We start from the raw sequence: 24,910 nt of genomic DNA, 5'->3' as shown, positions 1-24,910 counted from the left end.
CCGCCGGGCGTCCGCATCAAGCGCACGGGCGACAACCAGTGGTGGGAGCTGTTCGACCCCAACACCTCGCGCTTCTACTACTACAACGCCTCCACGCAGCGCACCGTCTGGCACCGCCCCCAAGGCTGCGACATCATCCCGCTGGCCAAGCTGCAGACGCTCAAGCAGCACACGGACGGCGCCGACCCGCGGCCGGCGAGCGGCGGCGGCGCCTCGGCCGACAACAGTCCGGGTCGCAACAGCGGCGTCAGCCGGGAGGGAAGCACCTCCTCCTCGCTGGACCAGGAGGCGTGCGACAAGCAGGGCGGGAAAGAGGAGGCGGAGCGGTGAGTGAGAGGCTGACTTTTGACCTCGCCTTCATCCTGCGTCCCACGCCGGCCCGCGAACGTGTTGCTCACGCGCACGCCACGGGAGGACAAATGTTTTGCGAGGTCATTTTCTTAACGAGCTGCCTCTGCAGTCATAACGTGACGCATCAATTAGCATCTCACGGCAGCCTGCCCGCCAACTCTGTGACGCTTTGCTAGCGAGCCACTGTTAGCTGCCTGAGGGTTAGATGAGGACGTCTGCATGACCTCCATTACATCATCGTTATTAGCAATCACACTTCTTATTGGCTGTGTAGCGTCTCTCTCTCTCTCTCTCTCTCTCTCTCTCTCTCTCTCTCTCTGCAGAGCTGCTGAAGTGGCAGTTTGTCCTCTCGCTAACATGCACATGGCTCCGCCTCCCCACACAGCCAAGGTTACGAGAGAAAGAGCGAGGATGGATGACGTCCATCTAGTCGTTTTCACTGAGGGCCACATGTTATGTTACGTTTGGCCCCAGAGGGCCGATTCTAATAGTGAATAGTATTATTACACCATTTTTTTATGCATTTTATTTGTAGATTTTTTTTTTAACTAAAATGTAAAAGAAATATGGTAAGTTGCAATAATTTCACTTAAAATTTAGTGTAAATTACTGTAAATGTAGTGTATATTACTGTAAATGTAGTGTATATTACTGTAAATGTAGTGTATATTACTTTAAATGTAGTGTAAATTACTGTAAATGTAGTGTAAATTACTTTAAATGTAGTGTGTATTACTGTAAATGTAGTGTATATTACTTTAAATGTAGTGTATATTACTGTAAATGTAGTGTATATTACTGTAAATGTATGTTATATTACTGTAAATGTAGTGTGTATTACTGGAAATGTAGTGTATATTACTTTAAATGTAGTGTATATTACTGTAAATGTAGTGTATATTACTTTAAATGTAGTGTATATTACTTTAAATGTAGTGTAAATTACTGTAAATGTAGTGTATATTACTTTAAATGTAGTGTATATTACTGTAAATGTAGTGTATATTACTGTAAATGTAGTGTATATTACTTTAAATGTAGTATATATTACTTTAAATGTAGTGTATATTACTGTAAATGTAGTGTATATTACTTTAAATGTAGTGTATATTACTGTAAATGTAGTGTATATTACTTTAAATGTAGTATATATTACTGTAAATGTAGTGTATATTACTGTAAATGTAGTGTGTATTACTTTAAATGTAGTATATATTACTTTAAATGTAGTGTATATTACTTTAAATGTAGTATATATTACTTTAAATGTAGTGTATATTACTGTAAATGTAGTGTATATTACTTTAAATGTAGTGTATATTACTTTAAATGTAGTATATATTACTTTAAATGTAGTGTATATTACTGTAAATGTAGTGTATATTACTTTAAATGTAGTGTATATTACTGTAAATGTAGTGTATATTACTTTAAATGTAGTATATATTACTTTAAATGTAGTGTATATTACTGTAAATGTAGTGTATATTACTTTAAATGTAGTATATATTACTTTAAATGTAGTGTATATTACTGTAAATGTAGTGTATATTACTTTAAATGTAGTGTATATTACTGTAAATGTAGTGTATATTACTTTAAATGTAGTATATATTACTTTAAATGTAGTGTATGTTACTGTAAATGGAAAAACAGTACTGCTGTTTTTATGGTAAAAAAAAAAAACATCTCAGTTGCCAGAATTTTACAGTAAAATGTACGTTAGTTTTTTTTTTACTGTAAATAAAAAAAACTGCAATTTTACAGTAAAATTTTGACACCTGAGCTGCCAGTTTTTTTTTGGTTTACTTTTAACGCAAATCAACAAGTGTAGATTTTTCGGTGGATTAATGTAAATACCAAAACGGCACCACAGTTTATTACAGTAAAAAAAGTACTGGTTTTTTTTTTCATTTAGAGAAAAATGCTGTAAAAACCACAGTAAATTTGACCATGATAATAATAATAATCAATTTTTTTTGTAAAAAGCACTTTACATTGAGCAAACAACCAGGGAGTACCCGCCTTCCGCCTGAATGCAGCTGAGATAGGCTCCAGCACCCCCGCGACCCCGAACGGGACAAGCGGTAGGAAATGGATGGATGGAACCTCAAAGTGCTACCATGTATTAAAAAAAAATTAAAAGATAATAAAAGTAAATACAAATAAAAACTAGAACTAGCACGCATATATACCGTATTTCCTTGAATTGCCGCCGGGAATATAGTATTCGCCTGCCTAGAATTACAGCCGGGTCAAACTCGTTTCGCAAAATAATTAGCGCATGCTTGGCACTTCCGCCGGGTCAAATATGAGTCATTAAATGACTCCCGCCTCCTGGTGGTAGAGGGCGCTAGTGATCCTTCTTGCGACTACTGGCACTGCAGAAGACCGGTGCTGCAGAAGAAGACAACAAGCAGCAAGCATGAGTAGCGATCGTTTGCTTGCACTTTTAACATGGAGGATTACATTTCTAAAATAAAACAGTTTTCTAAACTGGACTTTCAATGGAAGCAGGAGGTAATAATTAAAGGAATATCTCCATCGAGACAGAGAGACTTTTAAAACTGAAGAAAGATAAGGAAGACTGCTTTTGATCAGAAGCAGCTGCACATGGACTCATTTATAAGTAAAGGTAAGACCATAATAACATATTTTTTTATTAAATGTGCTTTTCATGATAAGGTAAGCGCCGGAGTGAGAAGAGGTTTTAAAATAATTAGCGCATGCTTGCCCATTCCGCATGCTTTTGGTAAGCGCAGGAGTGAGAAGAGATTTTAAATTAATTAGCGCCCCGGCGGCTATTCAAGGAAATACGGTATCTAAAAAAAAGGGTTTTTAAAAAAAAGGGTTTTTAAGCCTTATTTAAAAGCATCCACCGTCTGAGGTGCCCTCAGGTGGTCAGGGAGAGCGTTCCACAGACTGGGAGCGGCGGAGCAGAAAGCCCGGTCTCCCATTGTCCGTAGCTTTGTCCTCGGAGGTTGGAGGAGGTTAGCCTGTCCGAAATCTATTGCTCCTTTTACATTGCACAATTTGATGGATAATAAATCATTATTATTAGTATTTATTTCTATTTTAAAAAATGGTTTGAATGTTTGATCACATATTTTTGCATAATTAGACAATATTTAAGTTAACACAATTTGTGATTACATGGATTACATATATTTATTTTTTCTCCCAACATAGAAAGAAAGAATACATTTAGTAAGAAAAGTTACAGTACTTTATTGATACATATTATTTCCAGGCTTTCCAGGGCCAAATAAAATGAAGTGGCGGGACCACATTTGGCCCCCGGGCCTTGACTTTGACACCTGTGATCTGGGCTCTTCCTGATTTTGACCTTCACTTGTACTTTTTGGGGGGAATTTTGCCTATCATTCACAATCCTTAAGACAGAAAACATTTTTAAATTTTTTATATGCATTCTAAATCGTAAATAAACGCTAGTAAAAGTCAGCTGACCACGGAACCAATGAAAGTCGCTCTATTGCGCCAATAAAGCACTTTAAAAATGTATATACATGTTGCAAGAATATATGTAATGTAGTATCTGCCACATTCACGATAACATGTACTATTTACATATTTTTCTCATTTTAAGCATGCGCCTGCGTATCCACGGACGCTACTTCTACAGTCTCTTCACGAGAGACAACTACGACTATCTTGGGACAAATGATGACCCAGCACCTTATATTTTTGAGCCTGAATATAAGGAGGATTAGCTACAAAAATGCAGCTTTAGTGAGACACTAAGCATCATGTAGCAGTAATGCTAAGTGCTAAACAAGAAATACAAACCACTGACAGAATAAAACAACCACTCACTAATTGACGGACACTTTATGTTGTAACATGTTTCTATCTGCACTGTTTTAATGCACTAAGGCACTTTTTCTTCTGTTGTTTGGGATACTTAGTTTTGGGCGATACTACAAATTTGCCGATCCAATATCAAGTAGTTACAGGGGCAGTATCGGTCATACCAATGCTGATACTGATACTTACAATTTTCGAGGGGATTAAATCAGTGGTTGTCAAACTTTCTTCACCAAGTACCACCCCAGAATAACCTTGGCTCTCCAAGTACGACCGTCATGGCCAACATTAAAATACAGTAGCGTAGCAGGCCTAAGTATTCATTAAAAACAAGGCAGAGGTTTTATTCAACAAGCAAACGGATGTCCGATAATGGCTTTTTGCCGATATTCCGATATTGTCCAACTCTTTAATTACCGATACCGATATCAACCGATATATACAGTCGTGGAATTAACACATTATTATGTCTAATTTGGACAACCAGGTATGGTGAAGATAAGGTACTTTTTAAAAAAAATTATAAAATGAAATAAGATAAATAAATTAAAAACATTTTCTTGAATAAAAAAGAAAGTAAAACAATATAAAAACAGTTACATAGAAACTAGTAATGAATGAAAATGAGTAAAATTAACTGTTAAAGGTTAGTACTATTAGTGGAGCAGCAGCACGCACAATCATGTGTGCTTACGGACTGTATCCTTTGCAGACTGTATTGATATATATTGATATATAATGTAGGAACCAGAATATTAATAACAGAAAGAAACAACCCTTTTGTGTGAATGAGGAGGGAGGTTTTTTGGGTTGGTGCATTAATTGTAAGTGTATCTTGTGTTTTTTATGTTTATTTAATTAAAAAAACAAACAAACAAAAAAAAACACTATACCGATAATAAAAAAAACCGATACCGATAATTTCCGATATTACATTTTAACGCATTTATCGGCCGATAATATCGGCAGGCCGATATTATCGGACATCCCTAAACAAGCATATTTAATATTTCTGGCCACAGTTTGAACAGTAACACTGTGTTTGAATATAGGAAAATAAAACACTGTACTTAAAGCAAGTGATTCTTTGGAGTACCACTAGATGGAGCCCACGTACCACTAGTGATGATCCGGTTTTTTATCACAATTATAACCCGACAAAAACATACAATGGCGGTGCAACAGTATCAAAATATTTGGATTATCCCCTAGAGGGGGGGGGGGGGGGGGGTTACCCACATATGCGGTCCTCTCCAAGGTTTCTCATAGTCATTCACATTGACGTCCCACTGGGGTGAGTTTTCCTTGCCCGTATGTGGGCTCTGTACCGAGGATGTCGTTGTGGCTTGTACAGCCCTTTGAGACACTTGTGATTTAGGGATATATAAATAAACATTGATTGATTGATTGATTGATTAAGTCCCTGGACATAGGAGGACTTCATTTTCTAAGTTTGTAAACGATATAGAAAATACCGATCTAATCACTGTAGTATATTGATTCTATGCTTGGTATGGTTACGGTCGATATTTCTGTCGACCCGCCCACCATGTGTCGTGTAGCATGTCCTCCAGTGATTGTCAGAAACATAGTTTCTCTGCCGCCACGGAAGCGAAGATTGCTTTCTTAGGAGTGGTTTTGCACCGTTGGCCAGAACGCCACAGTGATTTGAGGACATGTTCGGGACACAGCTCGAATGTGTCTTCAACAGTCATTATCACGATAGAACGATGGTATCAAAAACTCAATTTATATTGTCGATATCGCGCAACCCTAAGCTGTGGTGTAGTTGGAGAGTGAGATGGTGGTGGTGGTGGTGGTGGAGCGAGGTGAAGACCAAAGCAAACAGTGAAGGCTTCTCTTTGTTCCCCACGTTGGCGCCCATGCTAACATCCACAAGTGCCCCCTGGCAGCCACACTGACGCCATTCAGGTCCAGAGGGGGAAAGTGTGTGAAAGGGGCAGGTGGCCAACACTGCAATCAATTTCACACTCTCTTCTCCACCAGTCCTGCTCTTCATCCTCGTCTTCCTCCTGTTGTCGGACGGCGAGGGGACGCCGGATGAAGACGATGAATGCAAAGTGATGAGCTGGCTTGTTGCCAGAGACCCCCGTGTTCCCCCCCTTGACCTCCGCCGCAGTGGTCTTCAGAAGCGATTGAGTCCGACATCTTCATCACTCGTATTCAACGTTTATTAACCTTAAACCTCCTCCTGTCCTCATGTGCTCCCCCCAGGACGTCCCCCTTCAGGTGGAATACAGGTACGAAGGAGCGTATGCTGATCAAGGTGACGGACAGGGAGCCCAGCTTCTTGGCCCACCAGGGTAACGGCTACTCTCCCTGCGACCCCCCCACACCAGGAGCCCTGTCGGGAGGGGGCACAGCATCGCGGACCCGCCGTTCTTCCGGAGGCCACCCGCCCTCGGAAGCCGACGGCTCGCCTGTCCTCTATGCCGAGCGCCGCCACTCTCCCTTCATGAAGCGGGCAGAGCTGGGCGGCACACAGCGCCGCTCGTCCGCCGACTCCCAGCCTTCGTCGCCGCGCTACGCCTACGAGCCACCGCTGTACGAGGAGCCGCCTTCCGAGTACCAGCCCCCGCCCATCTATGAGGAGCCTCCGTCTGACATTCACCTGTCGGACTCCTCCTTCTACGGCACAGGCAAGTCCCCTGCTCGCAAGACTTCGGCGCCGCTCTACCACTCCCCCAAGCAGTCCCCGTACGGCCAGCTGGTTCTGACCCGCCAGAAGTGTCCGGAAAAGACACAGAGTCTGGAGTACAGTCCTGTGGGCAAGGAGTATGTCAAGCAGCTGGTCTACGTCGAGCAGTCGTCCTCCAGCCCCCGCTTTAAGACCACCGACCGCATGCTGCGTTACGGCACCACCGGAGGCTACGGCGGCTCCTACGGGGGCTCCTACACTCTGCAGCACAGCCAGTCTCTGATCAGGGATCCCCGCCTGCTGCTGGACTACAGCGGCGAGGGTGGTGAGGGGGGACAGAGGCTGCTTTATGAGGACTCCGTGTCCTGGTCCAGCCACACTCACTCCCTGTCCTCGTCCTCCGCCGGCCCTTTCTCTCCCGGTGGGAACCGCAAACGAAAAAGCCGCAAGCCGTCGCTTCCGCAGGAGCTGGCCCGCTGCGGCGCCCCCGACGGGGACTTGGTGGGCACGGCGTCGGAGGCCATGCTAGCCCAGGCCCGGCTGGCCTGGGAGGCGCAGCAGGTGATGAAACAGAGGAGCAGTTGGGACTCGGACCAGGGAGGTGGTCTGCAAGGCTCCAAGGACGGATACGAGAGCGATGGCGCCGTACCTCCGCCCCTGCCGGGCCCCGTGGTGAGGGCCTTCAGCGAAGATGAGGCGCTGGCCCAGAGTGACGGCCACCACTGGAAGCGCAGCACCTTTGAGAGGCTGGGCTTCCCTCAGGCCCTGCTGGAAAAAAGCCTTTCAGTCCAGACCAGCCTGGCGTCCCCCGAGCCCTACCTGCACCCTTCACAGGTACTGATGCATGCTGGGAGTTTGCACACATAGCTGAAGGACTGACCCTACAAGACTAATAACATTTGTTGAATGGCATTCTTCATTTTCTGTCTCTGACCGCTAGTCGGAGGATCTCGGCGCCTGCGCCCAATTTGAGGCCAGCCGCAACGCCAGGAACATGATGCCGAGCGCCAGCTGTGGAGTTTTCCCAGAATTCACCCTGAGAAAGCCCTCGTCTGAGACCGACATAGAGAACTGGGCGTCCAAGCATTTCAACAAACACACACAGGTACTCAAATCTACGACACCCTGCAGCTGCCATAACCACTGAACAAACTACATCCATCCTAAACCCACTGCCATAACCACTACACAACTACATCCATCCTAAACCTACTGCCATAACCACTGAACAAACTACATCCATCCTAAACCTACTACCATAACCACTGAAAAAACTACATCCATCCTAAACCTACTACCATAACCACTGAACAAACTACATCCATCCTAAACCTACTACCATAACCACTACACAAACTACATCCATCCTAAACCTACTACCATAACCACTACACAAACTACATCCATCCTAAACCTACTACCATAACCACTGAACAAACTACATCCATCCTAAACCTACTACTATAACCACTGAACAAACTACATCCATCCTAAACCTACTACCATAACCACTGAACAAACTACATCCATCCTAAACCTACTACCATAACCACTGAACAAACTACATCCATCCTAAACATACTACCATAACCACTGAACAAACTACATCCATCCTAAACCTACTACCATAACCACTGAACAAACTACATCCATCCTAAACCTACTACCATAACCACTACACAAACTACATCCATCCTAAACCTACTACCATAACCACTACACAAACTACATCCATCCTAAACCTACTACCATAACCACTACACAAACTACATCCATCCTAAACCTACTACCATAACCACTGAACAAACTACATCCATCCTAAACCTACTACCATAACCACTGAACAAACTACATCCATCCTAAACCTACTACCATAACCACTACACAAACTACATCCATCCTAAACCTACTACCATAACCACTACACAAACTACATCCATCCTAAACCTACTACCATAACCACTGAACAAACTACATCCATCCTAAACCTACTACCATAACCACTGAACAAACTACATCCATCCTAAACCTACTACCATAACCACTACACAAACTACATCCATCCTAAACCTACTACCATAACCACTGAACAAACTACATCCATCCTAATCCTACTGCCATAACCACTGAACAAACTACATCCATCCTAAACCTACTACCATAACCACTGAACAAACTACATCCATCCTAAACCTACTACCATAACCACTGAACAAACTACATCCATCCTAAACCTACTACCATAACCACTACACAAACTACATCCATCCTAAACCTACTACCATAACCACTGAACAAACTACATCCATCCTAAACCTACTACCATAACCACTGAACAAACTACATCCATCCTAAACCTACTACCATAACCACTACACAAACTACATCCATCCTAAACCTACTACCATAACCACTACACAAACTATATCCATCCTAAACCTACTACCATAACCACTGAACAAACTACATCCATCCTAAACCTACTACCATAACCACTGAACAAACTACATCCATCCTAATCCTACTACCATAACCACTGAACAAACTACATCCATCCTAAACCTACTACCATAACCACTACACAAACTACATCCATCCTAAACCTACTACCATAACCACTACACAAACTACATCCATCCTAATCCTACTGCCATAACCACTACACAAACTACATCCATCCTAAACCTACTGCCATAACCACTGAACAAACTACATCCATCCTAAACCTACTACCATACCACTGAAAAAACTACATCCATCCTAAACCTACTACCATAACCACTGAACAAACTACATCCTTCCTAATCCTACTGCCATAACCACTGAACAAACTACATCCATCCTAAACCTACTACCATAACCACTGAACAAACTACATCCATCCTAAACCTACTACCATAACCACTACACAAACTACATCCATCCTAAACCTACTACCATAACCACTACACAAAGTACATCCATCCTAATCCTACTGCCATAACCACTACACAAACTACATCCATCCTAAACCTACTGCCATAACCACTGAACAAACTACATCCATCCTAAACCTACTACCATAACCACTGAAAAAACTACATCCATCCTAAACCTACTACCATAACCACTGAACAAACTACATCCATCCTAAACCTACTACCATAACCACTGAACAAACTACATCCATCCTAAACCTACTACCATAACCACTGAACAAACTACATCCATCCTAAACCTACTACCATAACCACTGAACAAACTACATCCATCCTAATCATACTGCCATAACCACTGAACAAACTACATCCATCCTAATCCTACTACCATAACCACTGAACAAACTACATCCATCCTATACCTACTACCATAACCACTACACAAACTACATCCATCCTAAACCTACTACCATAACCACTGAACAAACTACATCCATCCTAAACCTACTACCATAACCACTGAACAAACTACATCCATCCTAATCCTACTGCCATAACCACTGAACAAACTACATCCATCCTAAACCTACTACCATAACCACTACACAAACTACATCCATCCTAAACCTACTACCATAACCACTACACAAACTACATCCATCCTAATCCTACTACCATAACCACTGAACAAACTACATCCATCCTATACCTACTACCATAACCACTACACAAACTACATCCATCCTAAACCTACTACCATAACCACTGAACAAACTACATCCATCCTAAACCTACTACCATAACCACTGAACAAACTACATCCATCCTAATCCTACTGCCATAACCACTGAACAAACTACATCCATCCTAAACCTACTACCATAGCCACTACACAAACTACATCCATCCTAAACCTACTACCATAACCACTGAACAAACTACATCCATCCTAATCCTACTGCCATAACCACTGAACAAACTACATCCATCCTAATCCTACTACCATAACCACTGAACAAACTACGGTACGTCCACCGTAAACCTACTGGTATACTACCATAACTATATTACCATATATAGCCATTATACAGTACGTGCATTCACCAGACCGACTACCATAACCACTATACTATACCTAGAGTCACCATAGCCCTGATACCATAACCACTATACTATACCTAGAGTCACCATAGCCCTGATACCATAACCACTATACTATACCTAGAGTCACCATAGCCCTGATACCATAACCACTATACTATACCTAGAGTCACCATAGCCCTGATACCATAACCACTATACTATACCTAGAGTCACCATAGCCCTGATACCATAACCACTATACTATACCTAGAGTCACCATAGCCCTGATACCATAACCACTGTACTATACCTAGAGTCACCATAGCCCTGATACCATAACCACTATTTAAAACCTACATAGGGTCTGTTCAGAAGAAAGGTGTCCATCGCCAACATGCTGGCGTGGAGCAGCGAGCCCATCAAAAAGCCAATGATTGTCACGTCAGACCGCAACGTGAAGAAAGAGGCGGTGGACATCTTCAAGCTGATCCAGACCTACATGGGGGACCGGCGCACCAAAGTGGACCCCTTAAATGTGGCCCTGGAGGTCTGTCCCAACAAGACGCTACCACAGCATCTGGAATTTTGTTTCATGTCATTTCTGTCCTGCGCGTTTATCCGTCCCTGCCACAGGTGGTGGTCCGCGGGTGGAGCAACCAGGGCTTGCGTGACGAGCTCTACATCCAGCTGTGTCGCCAAACCACGGAGAACTTCCGCTACGACAGCCTGGAGCGTGGCTGGGAGCTGATGGCGATCTGCCTGGCTTTCTTCCCCCCGACCCCGCGCTTCCACAACTACCTGGAGGGGTACATCTGCCGACACATGGACCCCCTCAACGACACCAAGGGTACACGCCACACTCTTTGACAGCATAGACCTCCTCTTAGCGTTTGGTCAACACAAAATACCACACAACGTGACCGTCTATCATCCATGTTGTCGTTAGCTTTCCCTCCTCGCTTAGTGGCTCGCTGGTTGCTAACTTCCAAACAAATAGAGAAGTTATTACAGGCTGCTGTGCCTCCCTCTGCTGGCCAAACTAGCAACAACACTCACTGGCTACATCATTTCAATGTAACAAAGATATTTGTTTTTGAATGTTTGATTGATTGATTTAGCTATACGAGAAGATCGAATCATTAAAAACAGCTTTCTGCCCTGCAAGAACTTTGTTCACGCTCAGAAAATATATGACAAAGCACTTGTGTTCCTCCTCAGGAGTAGCCATCAGCAGCTACGCCAAACACTGCAACAGGAAGTTGACCAAGGCAGCTCTGACCGGCGCCAAGAAGGTATCCAACTCCGGACTCTTACAGCCCACAATCCTGCTGGTCTCCTAGCTGACCAGATGGTTAACCTTTGTTTTCCAGGGTCTGCAGAAGCCATGCTTGGAGGAGATCCAACATGCCAGGAACGCCATCTTCAGTCCCTCCATGTTCGGCTCATCCCTGGAGGAGGTCATGGCCTTGCAGAAGGAGCGATACCCGGACCACCAGCTGCCCTGGGTCCAGACCCGCTTGTCCGAGGAGGTTCTGGGCCTAAACGGGGACCAGACGGAAGGCATCTTCAGGTGAGCTGTTTAGCAGGACTATTTGATCGTTGGCCACTAGATGGAGCCACTTGGAATGCTGTAACTTGGTCCTTGGCATATGCTAACTGTTAACCCGTACACCTCAGTCGTATAACTTGGTATGTGACGTATGCTAACTGTTCGCATGCTACTGTTAGCTACCTTTATTTTTAGCTATTTTTGCAGCCGTACATCTACAAAACTGTTTGATAGCTGGCGAGGAGATGGAGCCACTTAGATACCATTTGTTTAGTTTTTTGAATGCCATAACTTGGTACTTGACATATGCTAACTGTTAATATGTTAATGTTTGCATGCTAACTTTTTTAGCCAAATTTCCCCCCGTACAAATCAGTCATATAACTTGGTACTTGACATATGCTAACTGTTAGCATGTTAACGTTAGCGAAAATTTCTTAGCCATGTTTGAACGATTTCCCTTGTGGATCATTAAAGTTTGTCTGAAGTTTGTCTAAGTCCAAGTGCACACCTTAGTCATTACACTTGGTACGTGACACATGCTAACTGTTAGCATGCTAATGTTTACATGCTCTTGCTGCCGTACACGCCGAGTCATAAAACTTGGTACTTGACACATACTAATTGCTAGCATGCTAATGTTAGCTTTAACTTGGTACGTGTCACATACTAACTGTTAGCATGCTAATGTTAGCTAACTTGTTTTAGTCATTTATGCTGGCGTACACTTTAATCATCACACTTGGTATGTGACACATGTAAACTGTTAGCATGCTAACGTTTACATGCGTTTGCTGCCATAAACCTTTGAGTCATACAACTTGGTACTCGACACATACAAATCTGTTAGCTTGCTAGCTTTTTTCACAAATTGTACATGCGAAGTACGCCTCAGAGTCATATAACTTGGTATCTGCAATTTGTCCGGAAATGGTATATTCAAGGTAAAAATGGGTGTCTGTAATGTAGACAGCCACAACTACACTCTAGACCAGGGGTGGGCAATTAATTTTTACCGGGGGCCACATGAGCAACCAGAGCACTGCTGGGGGGCCACACCGACAATATTTCAATTAAATTTTGCTCAAATTATTTTTGATATACCGTAAGATGAATAATAATAATAATAATTTCATTTAACCTAACTTAACTTTATACACAAGCAGATTGCTTTTGATGGTTTTATTTTTAACACTGTCTTACACAACACTTCCTGATGTATAATACAATGCAAAAATGTCAATTTCTGTCACTTTATCCTGCATCCTCTTTAAAAGTCCAACATTTTCCCCCGTCAGATTTGGACAACCATCTGTTGTCACACCTGCCAGCTTGTCCCATTTCAGTCCAAACACGCATTTACCTATGTGAACAAGTCATTACCTGTGGTTGTCTCTTTAATTGACTGCATGGCTGCCAGCTACTCCGTGATTTGAAAGTCTGCAGTTATCCCACGTAAGAAGATGAGCAGCTGGGCGGTGTCACGTACATCGCAGCTCTCATCCAAAACCAGCGAAAAACAGTCAAAGTCGGCCGTTCTGTTCTTCAGCTGAAGCTCCAAGTTTACAGCGATGGTCTCAACCCGCCTCGTTACAGTGCGTCGGGAGAGTGACACGTTCTCAAATGCGCCCCTCTTCTCCGGGCATATTAGCGCAACAGAGTCCAATAAGCACTCCTTAATAAACTCTCCGTCAGAAAACGCCTTACTTTTTCTGGCGATTTTGTGAGAAATGACGAAACTTGTCCTGACGGCTGCATCTCTGGGGGTGTGACATTTGGCAAAAAGTCCTTGTTGGGTTTGCAGTTTTACCATCAACGCATCAGCCTCCCTTGCGCGCTTAATCAGACAGATTCTGGTATTTTTCCTCGTGCTTCGTGGTGTAGTGGCGACTCAAATGATATTCTTTAAACACAGCAACCTGTTTACCACAAATTAAGCACACGGCTTTACCTTTCATTTCTGTAAAGAAATACTTGGCAGTCCATGTCTTGTTGAAAACACGCCATTCCTCATCAACTTTTCTCTTTTTAGCGTCTCGGGGGTAACCGGTCATCACTTGTCGCTGCGCACCTTCACTCACAGGTTACACCCGGACATATGCCCATAAATAACACTTTTCAAAATAAAAGCAGCACAGTTGTATTGCACGCCATAGATGTTTTTTTAAATTTATTTTGTAATTTGTGATTGCCGCTGTTCACATTCACTCACAATCGCACACGAGCATACGTCCACACGGAAGTAATACAAATAACGCTTTTCAAAACAAAAGCAGCACCGTTGTATTGCACACTCGACATAGATACTTTTTAAAATTTATTTTGTAATTTGTGATTGGCCGGACAGGGACGCACAAAGGGCCGGATGTGGCCCGCGGGCCGTAGCATGCCCAGGTCTGTTCTAGGCTGTGAAGTACATTTAGTGTCATAGCACCACCTAGTGCAGGGGTGTCCAAACTTTTTCCACTTAGGGCCGCACACTGAAAAATCAAAGCAAGCGGGGGCCATTTATTTTAAAAACCAATACAATATATGTATAACAAATATACATTTAGGCCTCCACTCAGGCTTGATCCCGAGGACCCCAAAGGGTTTTGGTAAAAAAAATATTAAAAATGTGTCATTATTCAGTACTATTATTCAAGTTTTAAATCCCTAGATCAACATTAGGTCTGTCTGTCAATATAATGTTTTTAAAGATTTAGGTTGTATGCTCTTTTTGTCAAAGAAAACCATGTTTTTTAATGAAAAAAACACAAAATATGCAATATTATCACCCAATAAAATGTTTAAGTGGAATATTTGAGATTATATAATAATTGGAGCCTTAAAAAGGTCAATATCACCATTGATTTTAATTCATTATTATTTTTTGAGCAATGACACTTAAAAACGAATCACACTAAAATTATTGGGGATCCAAAAGGGTCCTACTCATTAAAGTGTTAAAAAATAAATTATATATTTTTTTTCTGTTTACTTTTAACACAATAGTCTCGAGATCAACTTCAGATCTATCCGTCACTTATAAGTTTTATTGTTGTTTATGTTTTTTGTTTTTTCGTTTTAGGCCCTTCTTTAAAAAAAACAGCTCAGTTTTTTGTATGGCAAATACAAAATATGCAACATTTGCCCCCCAAAAATACTTTAATAAATGTTTTTATTGAATTTGAAAGGTATTACAATATACAATAGAACAGTAATCACATTTTCCCCTTTTTTTTCCCACCCACTTCCAAGAACAGCAACCCAACACATACCCCATACACACAACCCCCCCCCACCCCCCCCCCCTCGAGGTCCTACATAAATTAAAGGTACAGTAACAAATGGAAAATAATTATTACATCACTTTCTTCTCAACATAGGCAGATAGTAAATATACACCCAGAATGAATATAAATAAAAAATAAAAAAAGGAAGCTGGTTTGTGAAAGGTGAACTTTTCATGTGTCCTATAGCGTCTTTAATTTAGCTATGTAGTCAACCACACCACCCCAAACAGAATAAAACTTCCCAGGTGCCCCCCTAAGTTTGTACTTTATTTTCTCCAGATCTAAATACATCATAAGGTCTTTAAGCCATAAGGAGGCTTTGGGGCAAAATGGCGACTTCCACTCCAGCAAAATTCTCCTACGTGCTAATAAGGATGCAAAGGCGATACTATCCTTAAATTTTCTCCCTATTTGGGGATCTGATACCGTCCCAAAAATAGCCATTTCTGCACATGGTGTCAGGTTTAAATCCAATGCCTTAGCAAGGTGTTTGAAAATAGTTGTCCAATAGTCCAGCAAATGGGGACAAGACCAAAACATGTGCGTCATGTTTGCAGGTGACATGTGACATCTGTTACAAGTATCCCAAATATTGGGGTATATTTTCGAGAGTTTGGATTTAGTGAAATAAATACGGTGGACAACCTTAAATTGTATTAAATTAAGCCTTGAACAGGATGTACTGTTGTTAATTCAGGTTAAGGCAGAATCCCAATCTCCATCATCTATAGATCTGCCAAGCTCTTCTTCCCAATTCCCTCTGATTTTATCAAGAGACGTTTTACTAAACTGGGATATTAAGATGTAGATTTTGGAGATTAGGCCTTTCTGATTTGTGGGAATATCTAAAATTGAGTCAATTAGCGAATTAGGTGGAGTATTAGGGAAAAAGAGACTATTTGATTTAACAAAATTACGAACCTGAAAGTATCGAAATAGGTGAGATTTTGGTAGGTCAAATTTTTTTACACAGTTCACTGAAACTAGCGAAGACATCACCAATATATAAATCCTTTAGCCTGCTAAGGCTTGACTGCTTCCATAGGGAAAACGCTACATCTGTGCTAGGAGGGAGGAAGAGGTGGTTATTATGAATGGGGCTGTGGTTGGATAAGCCCTGCGGGCCGAAAGTATTTCTAAATTGAGACCAGATTCTAAGGGTAGAAATGACGATTGGACTACAAGTAAATTGGGATGGTCGATAAGGTAATTTTGATGTAAGCAGATCCAAGAGAGAGGTAGAACAGGAACTAGCTTCAGACTTGCACCAGATTAATTCAGGTTCTTGGATCCAGAGAGTCACTTTGTGTATGTTAGCTGCCCAAAAAATACTTTAAAGTGGAAAATTGAATGTGACGTAATTGGAGCCTTGAATAGGTCAATAATTCATAATGACATTGATTTTGATTCACTATTATTTTTTAAAGAAACAGCCTGCATGGCAGCTTTGTGTTATTAGAGTAAACATTGCAACATTTTCTTGTTACATTTCACCTGTTTGCTCTTTTATACCACTTTTTATGTTTTTAATTTTTTTCAACCGTATTTTTAAAATGTGCCGTGGGGCCGTTAAAAAAATGACCCGCGGGCCGCACTTTGGACACCCCTGACCTAGTGGGATTAGTCTCATTTTGACCCTACCCATAAGTAGCATATGTTCTCCAGGGTACCAGGAGACATTGATGAAGTGAACGCCCTCAAGCTGCAGGTGGACCAGTGGAAAATCCCAACAGGACTGGAAGACCCTCACATTCCAGGTCAGACGTCAAAGTGTCACATGCCGGAACGTACTGACGGATGCATATATCCACATTTATCCATAATTAAGAGTTACTTCTTTTATATGACTATAGTCATATTTTAAATAGCTAATGTTCCATCTTGTACTCTTTTCCTTTTTTGCATTGTCTCATGACAAAGTGCTTGCACTGTGGACGGCTTTGAAGTAGGAGGCAGAGAAGAGGAGTCCTCCCTGCTTCCCTTCTCGGGCCGACTTGAGATAACGGACACAATGGGCATCTGTGAGGGCGTGAGGGCGGGGGGAGAGATTGAGGAACAGAATGTTTTCGTAATGGTTTTCAGACCGATCTGGACCGGGCTAGGGAACGCTTGGGTGCTGGGTTGGTCTCAGGTTTGTCCTCTAAGCTTTGAGAATAAACCACAAAATACCAACTGCTGCCTGTTGATTGAATATAAACATCAGCTTATTGCCATAAAAAGAATCTGGGAGAGACTAGCAATTTGAATTCCCCATTGGAGGAATGCTGGTCGACGCAACAGTACTCAACAGTCAAGTCCGTCTGTTCTCCGCAGCCTCCCTGCTCAAGTTCTGGTACCGCGAGCTGGAGGAGCCGCTCATCCCTCACGAGTTCTACGACGAGTGCATCAAGCACTACGACAACGCGGAGGCGGCGGTCAACGTGGTGCTGGGTCTGCCGCACATCAACAAACTGGTCCTCTGCTACCTGGTCCGCTTCCTGCAGGTGTGGCGCGCAGCACAGACCGGCCGCACAAACACGCTCGCTGACATGCTCCCTCGTATGTGCCGCAGGTGTTCGGGCAGCCCGCCAACGTGTCCGTCACCAAGATGGACGTCAACAACCTGGCCATGGTCATGGCCCCCAACTGTCTACGCTGCCAGTCGGACGACCCCCGGGTGATCTTCGAGAACACCCGCAAGGAGATGTCCTTCATCCGCGTCCTCGTCCAGCGACTGGACACCAGCTTCATGGACGGCATCCTATAGCCCCGCCCCCCCACCCGGTCCCAAGTGAAGGCGTTTGCTCCTTGGCCGGACTTTGCGGGTCACATGACTGCGTGCCTTCGCGTACCTTTTATACACGTGCCTGCAGGGATCCCATCCGCCTCTCTGGTCACGTGACTCGTCCCCCTGCTGTCTTGGCAGCTAAGGCTCACTGCCGCCAACCGCCTGAGGCCCCGCCCACATCCATATACCCCCGCCCACTACTAATTTGTGAATGTCTTTGTGCGCGTGTCATTGTTTACGACTGTGGCTTGTTTATTTCAGATTATTTAACATGTCGTTTCTTTAACTTTGTAATTTATTTTGTATTTATTTGATGCCTTTGTGTTTGTGTGTGTGTGTGTGTGTGTGTGTGTGTCCTGCTCACACATGTGCAATAGTGTGTGTGATGACGTAGGCTCGGTGTACATGAACTGTACAGAACATGTATAAAAAAAAAAGAACTTTAGAGAACGTAACTCTAAGGAGGTATTCTGGCACCCCCTAGTGGCGACATCCTGCTGGTGCTGCCCTTAAACAGGCCGCTAGAGGGCGTTCCGCAAAATAACATTTGAGCGGGTCTTTTAAAAATGGCGGCGGCACCCAATCAGCATGCAGACGGCGTCACTACCTGACACAAATGTTCCCACAGTTAAAGATTTCAAAGCGTCCACTGGAATGATTTATTTCCGACTCCCGAGCTACGACGATGGAGAGGAGCGAGGAAGGTGTGTGTTGAGTTGTTGGTGTCACCGTGTCTGAGCAAAAGACAGTTTATTTAATAAAAGATTTCTGCTGACTCATGCATCGTGTCGATGGTCATTGGCTGACGGAGTAGGCGGGGCTTGTCCAGCGCAGCGTGCCATTGGTCTACGTCTTGGACTTCCGGGTGGGGGACACGCCGTCATGGCCTGGCGAAGTGCAGCAAGTGTCGGCGTGATGACGGTGTCATGACGGTGTCGCTGTGCGGGGGAAGACGACATCTTAGTGAGGTAGTGCTTCTCCGTTATTGCTTGTCGATGTTTTTAATCAAGATATTGTCTCCAATAGATAGTTATTTACCAACACCAAAGACGCTATCAGTGGTTCTTAAGCTGGGTTCGGCGTAGGTCAAAACACACCCGACTCAAATGTAAATAAAAACTTCTCCCTATCGGCGTATTATATATATACCCCCAAACAATATACCCTCTAATTTTGTATATGCGTGAGCAAATGTAAAAACTCCTTGAGCATTCAGTGGCGCACATGTGAGCGACGTCAGACGTGCACATGCGCTGTGGCCACACCAGCAGCACACCTGTCCCAAACCTGACTAAATAACAAGTTAATGTTTTATTATTATAATCAAACGACCGCAGTCATTTCCATGAGATTATTTTCTAACAAATATTTTGGCCCACTTCAATCAATCAATCAATCAATCAATTCCTTTATTGTCATTGTCATAATAACACTTAAGTCATGTCACTTACAATGACAATAACAACAAATATTGTCTTTCATGAGCTGTGTACTAGTATTGTATGTCTGGGTGGAGGTCCTGCTTTGGAAATAATGTGTACCTCTTTCAGATGTCGCATTTAGTTCCCATTAAAACATTCACATGTTGCACAATGAGATGTAAACATGAGATCATGTGTACATTCCTGCAACTTTGTAAAATATATCTTTATTAGTACAAACCCCGTTTCCATATGAGTTGGGAAATGGTGTTAGATGTAAATATAAACGGAATACAATGATTTGCAAATCCTTTTCAAGCCATATTCAGTTGAATATGCTACAAAGACAACATATTTCATGTTCAAACTCATAAACTTTTTTTTTTTTTTTCCAAATAATTAACTTAGAATTTCATGGCTGCAACACGTGCCAAAGTAGTTGGGAAAGGGCATGTTCACCACTGTGTTACATGGCCTTTCCTTTTAACAACACTCAGTAAAGGTTTGGGAAGTGAGGAGACACATTTTGGAAGTGGAATTCTTTCCCATTCTTGCTTGATGTACAGCTTAAGTTGTTCAACAGTCCGGGGGTCTCCCTTCTGCTATTTTAGGTGCCACACATTTTCAATGTCTGGACTACAGGCAGGCCAGTCTAGTACCCGCACTCTTTTACTATGAGGCCACGTTGATGTAACACGTGGCTTGGCATTGTCTTGCTGAAATAAGCAGGGGCGTCCATGGTAACGTTGCTTGGATGGCAACATATGTTGCTCCAAAAGCTGTATGTACCTTTCAGCATTAATGGTGCCTTCACAGATGTGCAAGTTACCCATGTCTTGGCCACTAATACACCCCCATACCATCACACATGCTGGCTTTTACACTTTGCGCCTAGAACAATCCGGATGGTTCTTTTCCTCTTTGGTCCGGAGGACACGACGTCCACAGTTTCCAAAAACAATTTGAAATGTGGACTCGTCAGACCACAGAACACTTTTCCACTTTGTATCAGTCCATCTTAGATGAGCTCAGACCCAGCGAAGCCGACAGCGTTTCTGGGTGTTGTTGATAAACGGTTTTCACCTTGCATAGGAGAGTTTTAACTTGCACTTACAGATGTAGCGACCAACCGTAGTTACTGACAGTGGGTTTCTGAAGTGTTCCTGAGCCCATGTGGTGATATCCTTTTCACACTGATGTGGCTTGTTGATGCAGTACAGCCTGAGGGATGGAAGGTCACGGGCTTAGCTGCTTACGTGCAGTGATTTCTCCACATTCTCTCAACCCTTTGATGATATTACGGAGCGTAGATGTTGAAATCCCTAAATTCCTTGCAATAGCTGCTTGAGAAAGGTTGTTCTTAAACTGTTCAACAATTTGCTCACGCATTTGTTGACAAAGTGGTGACCCTCGCCCCATCCATGTCCACCTGTGGGATGTTCCAAATAAGTCTTTGATGAGCATTCCTCAACTTTATCAGTATTTATTGCCACATTTCCCAACTTCTTTGTCACGTGTTGCTGCCATCAAATTCTAAAGTTAATTATTATTTGCAAAAAAAAAATAAGTTTATGAGTTTGAACATGAAATATGTTGTCTTTGTAGCATATTCAACTGAATATGGCTTGAAAAGGATTTGCAAATAATTGTATTCCGTTTATATTTACATCTAACGCAATTTCCCAACTCATATGGAAATGGGGTTTGTATTTGATGCCTTTGTGTCGGTAATGAGTTCATGTGGGTCCTGCTCACACACGTGTGTGTGTATATGTGTGTATGCGTGCTCACGTAGAAATATGTTTTTGTTCTTACTACTAGGGATGATACTCGAAACCGATTTTCCCGGTTGTTCGATAAGAAAAGAACCGAGTCCTCGGACTCGAATCCCTTTTTGAGAACCGGTTCCCGTTATCGAGACCACTATAGTAAAGAAAAAGAGTTGGTTCTTTATTCGAATCCCGTCCCGACCAGAAATGCTCCGTGAGACATTACAAGAAATGGCGTCACGTAGCTCAGTCATTAGGCGCAGATAGCGAAAGCAGGAAAAACAATGGACAGGAAAAAGTGCTCCAAGGTGTAATAAAGTTCAAAACAAAAAGGTATAATCCAATGAATAACTTTACTGAGAGATTTGAGCAGGGTACAAACACATGACCAACACTTTTACCACCAACCGGAAACATAGCAACCAGGCTAGCAACGCACCTCCTTTACGGCAGCTGTCACAACGTTCTTAAAGCAACCGCAGCTTTTGTTTTTCTTTCCTTGTAAACGTTACAAAATCACACTGTATATGTGTTGTCTGTCTAATTATAAATAATGCAGACGAGGCGTGTTGGCTGAGTTCTTGACATTTACTTTCACAGCGTGCTCATAACCTCATTCTTAGCTGCCGGGTGACGACACTACCGTCACTCCCGTTGCATGCTGGGTAGTGTAGTTGTTATATTCCCTAGCGCATGACATCACATCTTCCCCCCTCTAAAGAAATAATTGTTAACTCAATAAAGTGTATTTCTTTTTTTAGCTTTAACTTTTCATTTTTTTTGCATTGTAACCACATTTGCAAACAACTTTTCCCTTCATAGAATGTTCTTTCAATAAAGAAATAAAATGCAAAAATGTCAAAGCATCATAACAAACAGTTATGTTCCAATAGCAGCAGAAGTGCACTTTTTGGAGAGCTGTATTATTTTCAGTTTTGTGCCCAAGGGACTGATTTTATTTAACACTATATTATTATTTATACACCTATAGTGATCACAGAGACAGCTTGTTTTTGTGTTACCTTATATATTTGTTTTTCTGAAAAATCCCACTTAATATACTTTGGGTAACAACAGTCAATATTTATTTATTTTATTTTTTTAGGTGGGTAACAGTCAATATTTGTTTATTTATTAGATTTTATTTTTTTCTTATATAATAAAGGTGAGCTTTTGTTAAACCAAATATTGTGTGTTTTTTTCCATATACAACAACCTATCTGGACTCCATAAGAGAATCGATAAGGAATCGGTTCGATAAGAGGATTCGATAATGGGCTCGAACTCGATAATTCCTTATCAAACATCATCCCTACTTACTCCGAGCTACGATGAAGAAGATGAGGAGTGAGGAAGATGTGTGTTCAGTTGTTATCTGAGCAAGAGACAACATGCTTTTATTGAATGATGCTGACTCCTCGCCTTGTTACATGTTGCAGTTGACCAACGTCTGACAGAGTGGGCGGAGCTTGTCCAGCGCGGCATTCCATTCGTCTTTGTCATGGTCCCCCAGGTTTTCCCTGAGGTCGAGGGTGAGATGGCGCGGCGGGGGACACGCCGTCATAGCCTCGGCGAAGTGCATCAGGTCCACCGAGTTGATGGAGTTGAGGCTGTGCGGGAGAAGACAAAGACATCTTAGTAAAGGTAGTCAGTCTTCATTATTTTCTGTCACGCCCCCACTTAGGGGGCACATTTGATTCATGCCCTGCCCTAAACTTAATGTTTCTTTTTTTCTCACGATAAATCTTTACCAACACTAAAGCCGCTATTACGTCATTGCCTCTCACGCTCCCCTTCTCCGACACCTCATGCCCCCCGTTGCGATAGCCAATCAGATCACAAGTTTGTTGTCAGTAAGGCCTTCTAGCTGGCCTCACGTTGAACGTGACATTTACGCCTCCTGTGATTAGGGATGACGTTCGAAATCGGTTCTCCCAATTGTTCGATAAGAAAAGAATCGATTCTGTGGACTCAAATCCCTTTTTGAGAACCGGTTCCCGTTATCGAGGCCACTATAGTAAAGAAAAAGAGTTGGTTCTTTATTCGAATCCCTGGGAACGAATCCCAAATTGATTGTAGACTCTTACTGACACCTTGTGGCGATATGAAAATACTATGTGTCATTAGTTTGGGCACTTCCGGGTTGGCGAGTCAGTTCGGTTCATGAGACAATTGAGAAGTAGACAAGTTGTGTTAGCTCTTACAAGCCTTGGAAAAGATAAGTCTGTAAGTAAACTGTTTAACTGGTTTATGTAACTCAATATTAAGGTGGAAAGTGGTTACATTTAAAACTAAGATGTTTATTGAAAAACGATTTTTGTGCACTGTTTCAATGGATGTTTTGAGGACTTAAAATGGCTGCCAGTCGTGTATTTCCACCATCGAAATAGTTTCAACACTCAGAAGTATTTGTTTGATGACAGCCCTTTGAGACACTTGTGATTTAGGGCTATGTAAATAAACATTGATTGATTGATTGATTGATAGTACTGTATATTTGTGTGAAGCTAATATTTACATATTGTGTATTACATTTCAGTATGTTAATTGAATCACATAGCTTATACATTTGTCATTGTGTGTATTTCAGTTTAAAAAAATAACAGTCCAGTGCAAGACAAAAGTAAAGATAGGAAAAGACAAAGCAAGATCAACAACAAAAGAGCCTAAATGGATTAATCTGCTTTGGATTGTTTGTTAGTTTTTTGCCAAGCTGTATAAGCTCAACACGTATAGTGAGGGCAGAACAGGCAATATGAAATTATTGCCAGGCTTCGCTCTCATGTAAGGGGGGAAGAATTGTTGATTGATGACTGTGGTGTTCTTAGTGTCATAGTGTGTGTAGTTAGTATGTTCCAATAGCAGCAGAAGTGCACTTTTTGGAGAGCTGTATTATTTTCAGTTTTGTGCCCAATGTACTGATTTTATTTAACACTATATTATTATTTATACACTTATAGTGATCACAGAGACAGATTGTTTTTGTGTTCCTGTATATTTTTGTTTTTCTGAAAAATCCCACTTAATATACTTTGGGTAACAACAGTCAATTTCTTTTTTATGGGGGGTAACAGTCAATATTTATGTATTTCTTATAAAATTAAAGTGAGCTTTTGTTAAACCAAATATTGTGTTTTTTTCCATATACAACAACCTATCTGGATTCGGTAAGAGAATCAATAAGGAATCGTTTCGATAAGAGGATTCGATAATGGGCTCGAACTGGATAATTTCTTATCAAACATCATCCCTGCCTGTGATTGGATACTCTCTGGTTTTAGCCGCGGCGGTGC

At 42.3% G+C, this 24,910-nt stretch overlaps 2 protein-coding genes and 1 long non-coding RNA gene across 5 annotated transcripts in view; 2 read left to right on the top strand and 1 right to left on the bottom strand.

Annotated features, from left to right (window-relative positions):
• Positions 1 to 19,208, top strand: part of arhgap39 (Rho GTPase activating protein 39) — a 77,661-nt gene extending 58,453 nt beyond the window's left edge. The window contains exons 2-11 of the mRNA XM_062038848.1: positions 1 to 326; positions 6,412 to 7,669; positions 7,776 to 7,940; positions 11,198 to 11,383; positions 11,470 to 11,683; positions 12,055 to 12,128; positions 12,207 to 12,406; positions 17,326 to 17,417; positions 17,974 to 18,143; positions 18,212 to 19,208. The exon at positions 1 to 326 is cut by the window's left edge and continues 85 nt beyond it. Of these exons, the coding sequence (XP_061894832.1) occupies positions 1 to 326; positions 6,412 to 7,669; positions 7,776 to 7,940; positions 11,198 to 11,383; positions 11,470 to 11,683; positions 12,055 to 12,128; positions 12,207 to 12,406; positions 17,326 to 17,417; positions 17,974 to 18,143; positions 18,212 to 18,406 (2,880 nt within the window). The 3' untranslated portion in view covers positions 18,407 to 19,208. The remainder of the gene's footprint in view (positions 327 to 6,411; positions 7,670 to 7,775; positions 7,941 to 11,197; positions 11,384 to 11,469; positions 11,684 to 12,054; positions 12,129 to 12,206; positions 12,407 to 17,325; positions 17,418 to 17,973; positions 18,144 to 18,211) is intronic.
• An 88-nt stretch (positions 19,209 to 19,296) lies between these two features.
• Positions 19,297 to 24,910, top strand: part of LOC133644405 (uncharacterized) — an 82,715-nt gene continuing 77,101 nt past the window's right edge. Inside the window, exons 1-2 of the long non-coding RNA XR_009824764.1 lie at positions 19,297 to 19,395; positions 23,057 to 23,261. This is a non-coding gene — a long non-coding RNA (uncharacterized LOC133644405). The remainder of the gene's footprint in view (positions 19,396 to 23,056; positions 23,262 to 24,910) is intronic.
• LOC133644403 (leucine-rich repeat-containing protein 41-like) overlaps positions 21,982 to 24,910 on the bottom strand; it is a 33,873-nt gene continuing 30,944 nt past the window's right edge. For all 3 annotated transcript variants that reach the window (XM_062038847.1, XM_062038845.1, XM_062038846.1), the window contains one exon: positions 21,982 to 23,227. In XM_062038847.1, coding sequence (XP_061894831.1) covers positions 23,044 to 23,227 — 184 coding nt within the window. In that variant the 3' untranslated portion in view covers positions 21,982 to 23,043. The remainder of the gene's footprint in view (positions 23,228 to 24,910) is intronic.

This window comes from Entelurus aequoreus, linkage group LG27 (genome assembly GCF_033978785.1).
Source record: "Entelurus aequoreus isolate RoL-2023_Sb linkage group LG27, RoL_Eaeq_v1.1, whole genome shotgun sequence".
NCBI lineage: Eukaryota > Metazoa > Chordata > Actinopteri > Syngnathiformes > Syngnathidae > Entelurus > Entelurus aequoreus.
Note: the sequence above shows the minus strand (reverse complement) of the source record. Positions and strands in the feature narration are given on the sequence as shown.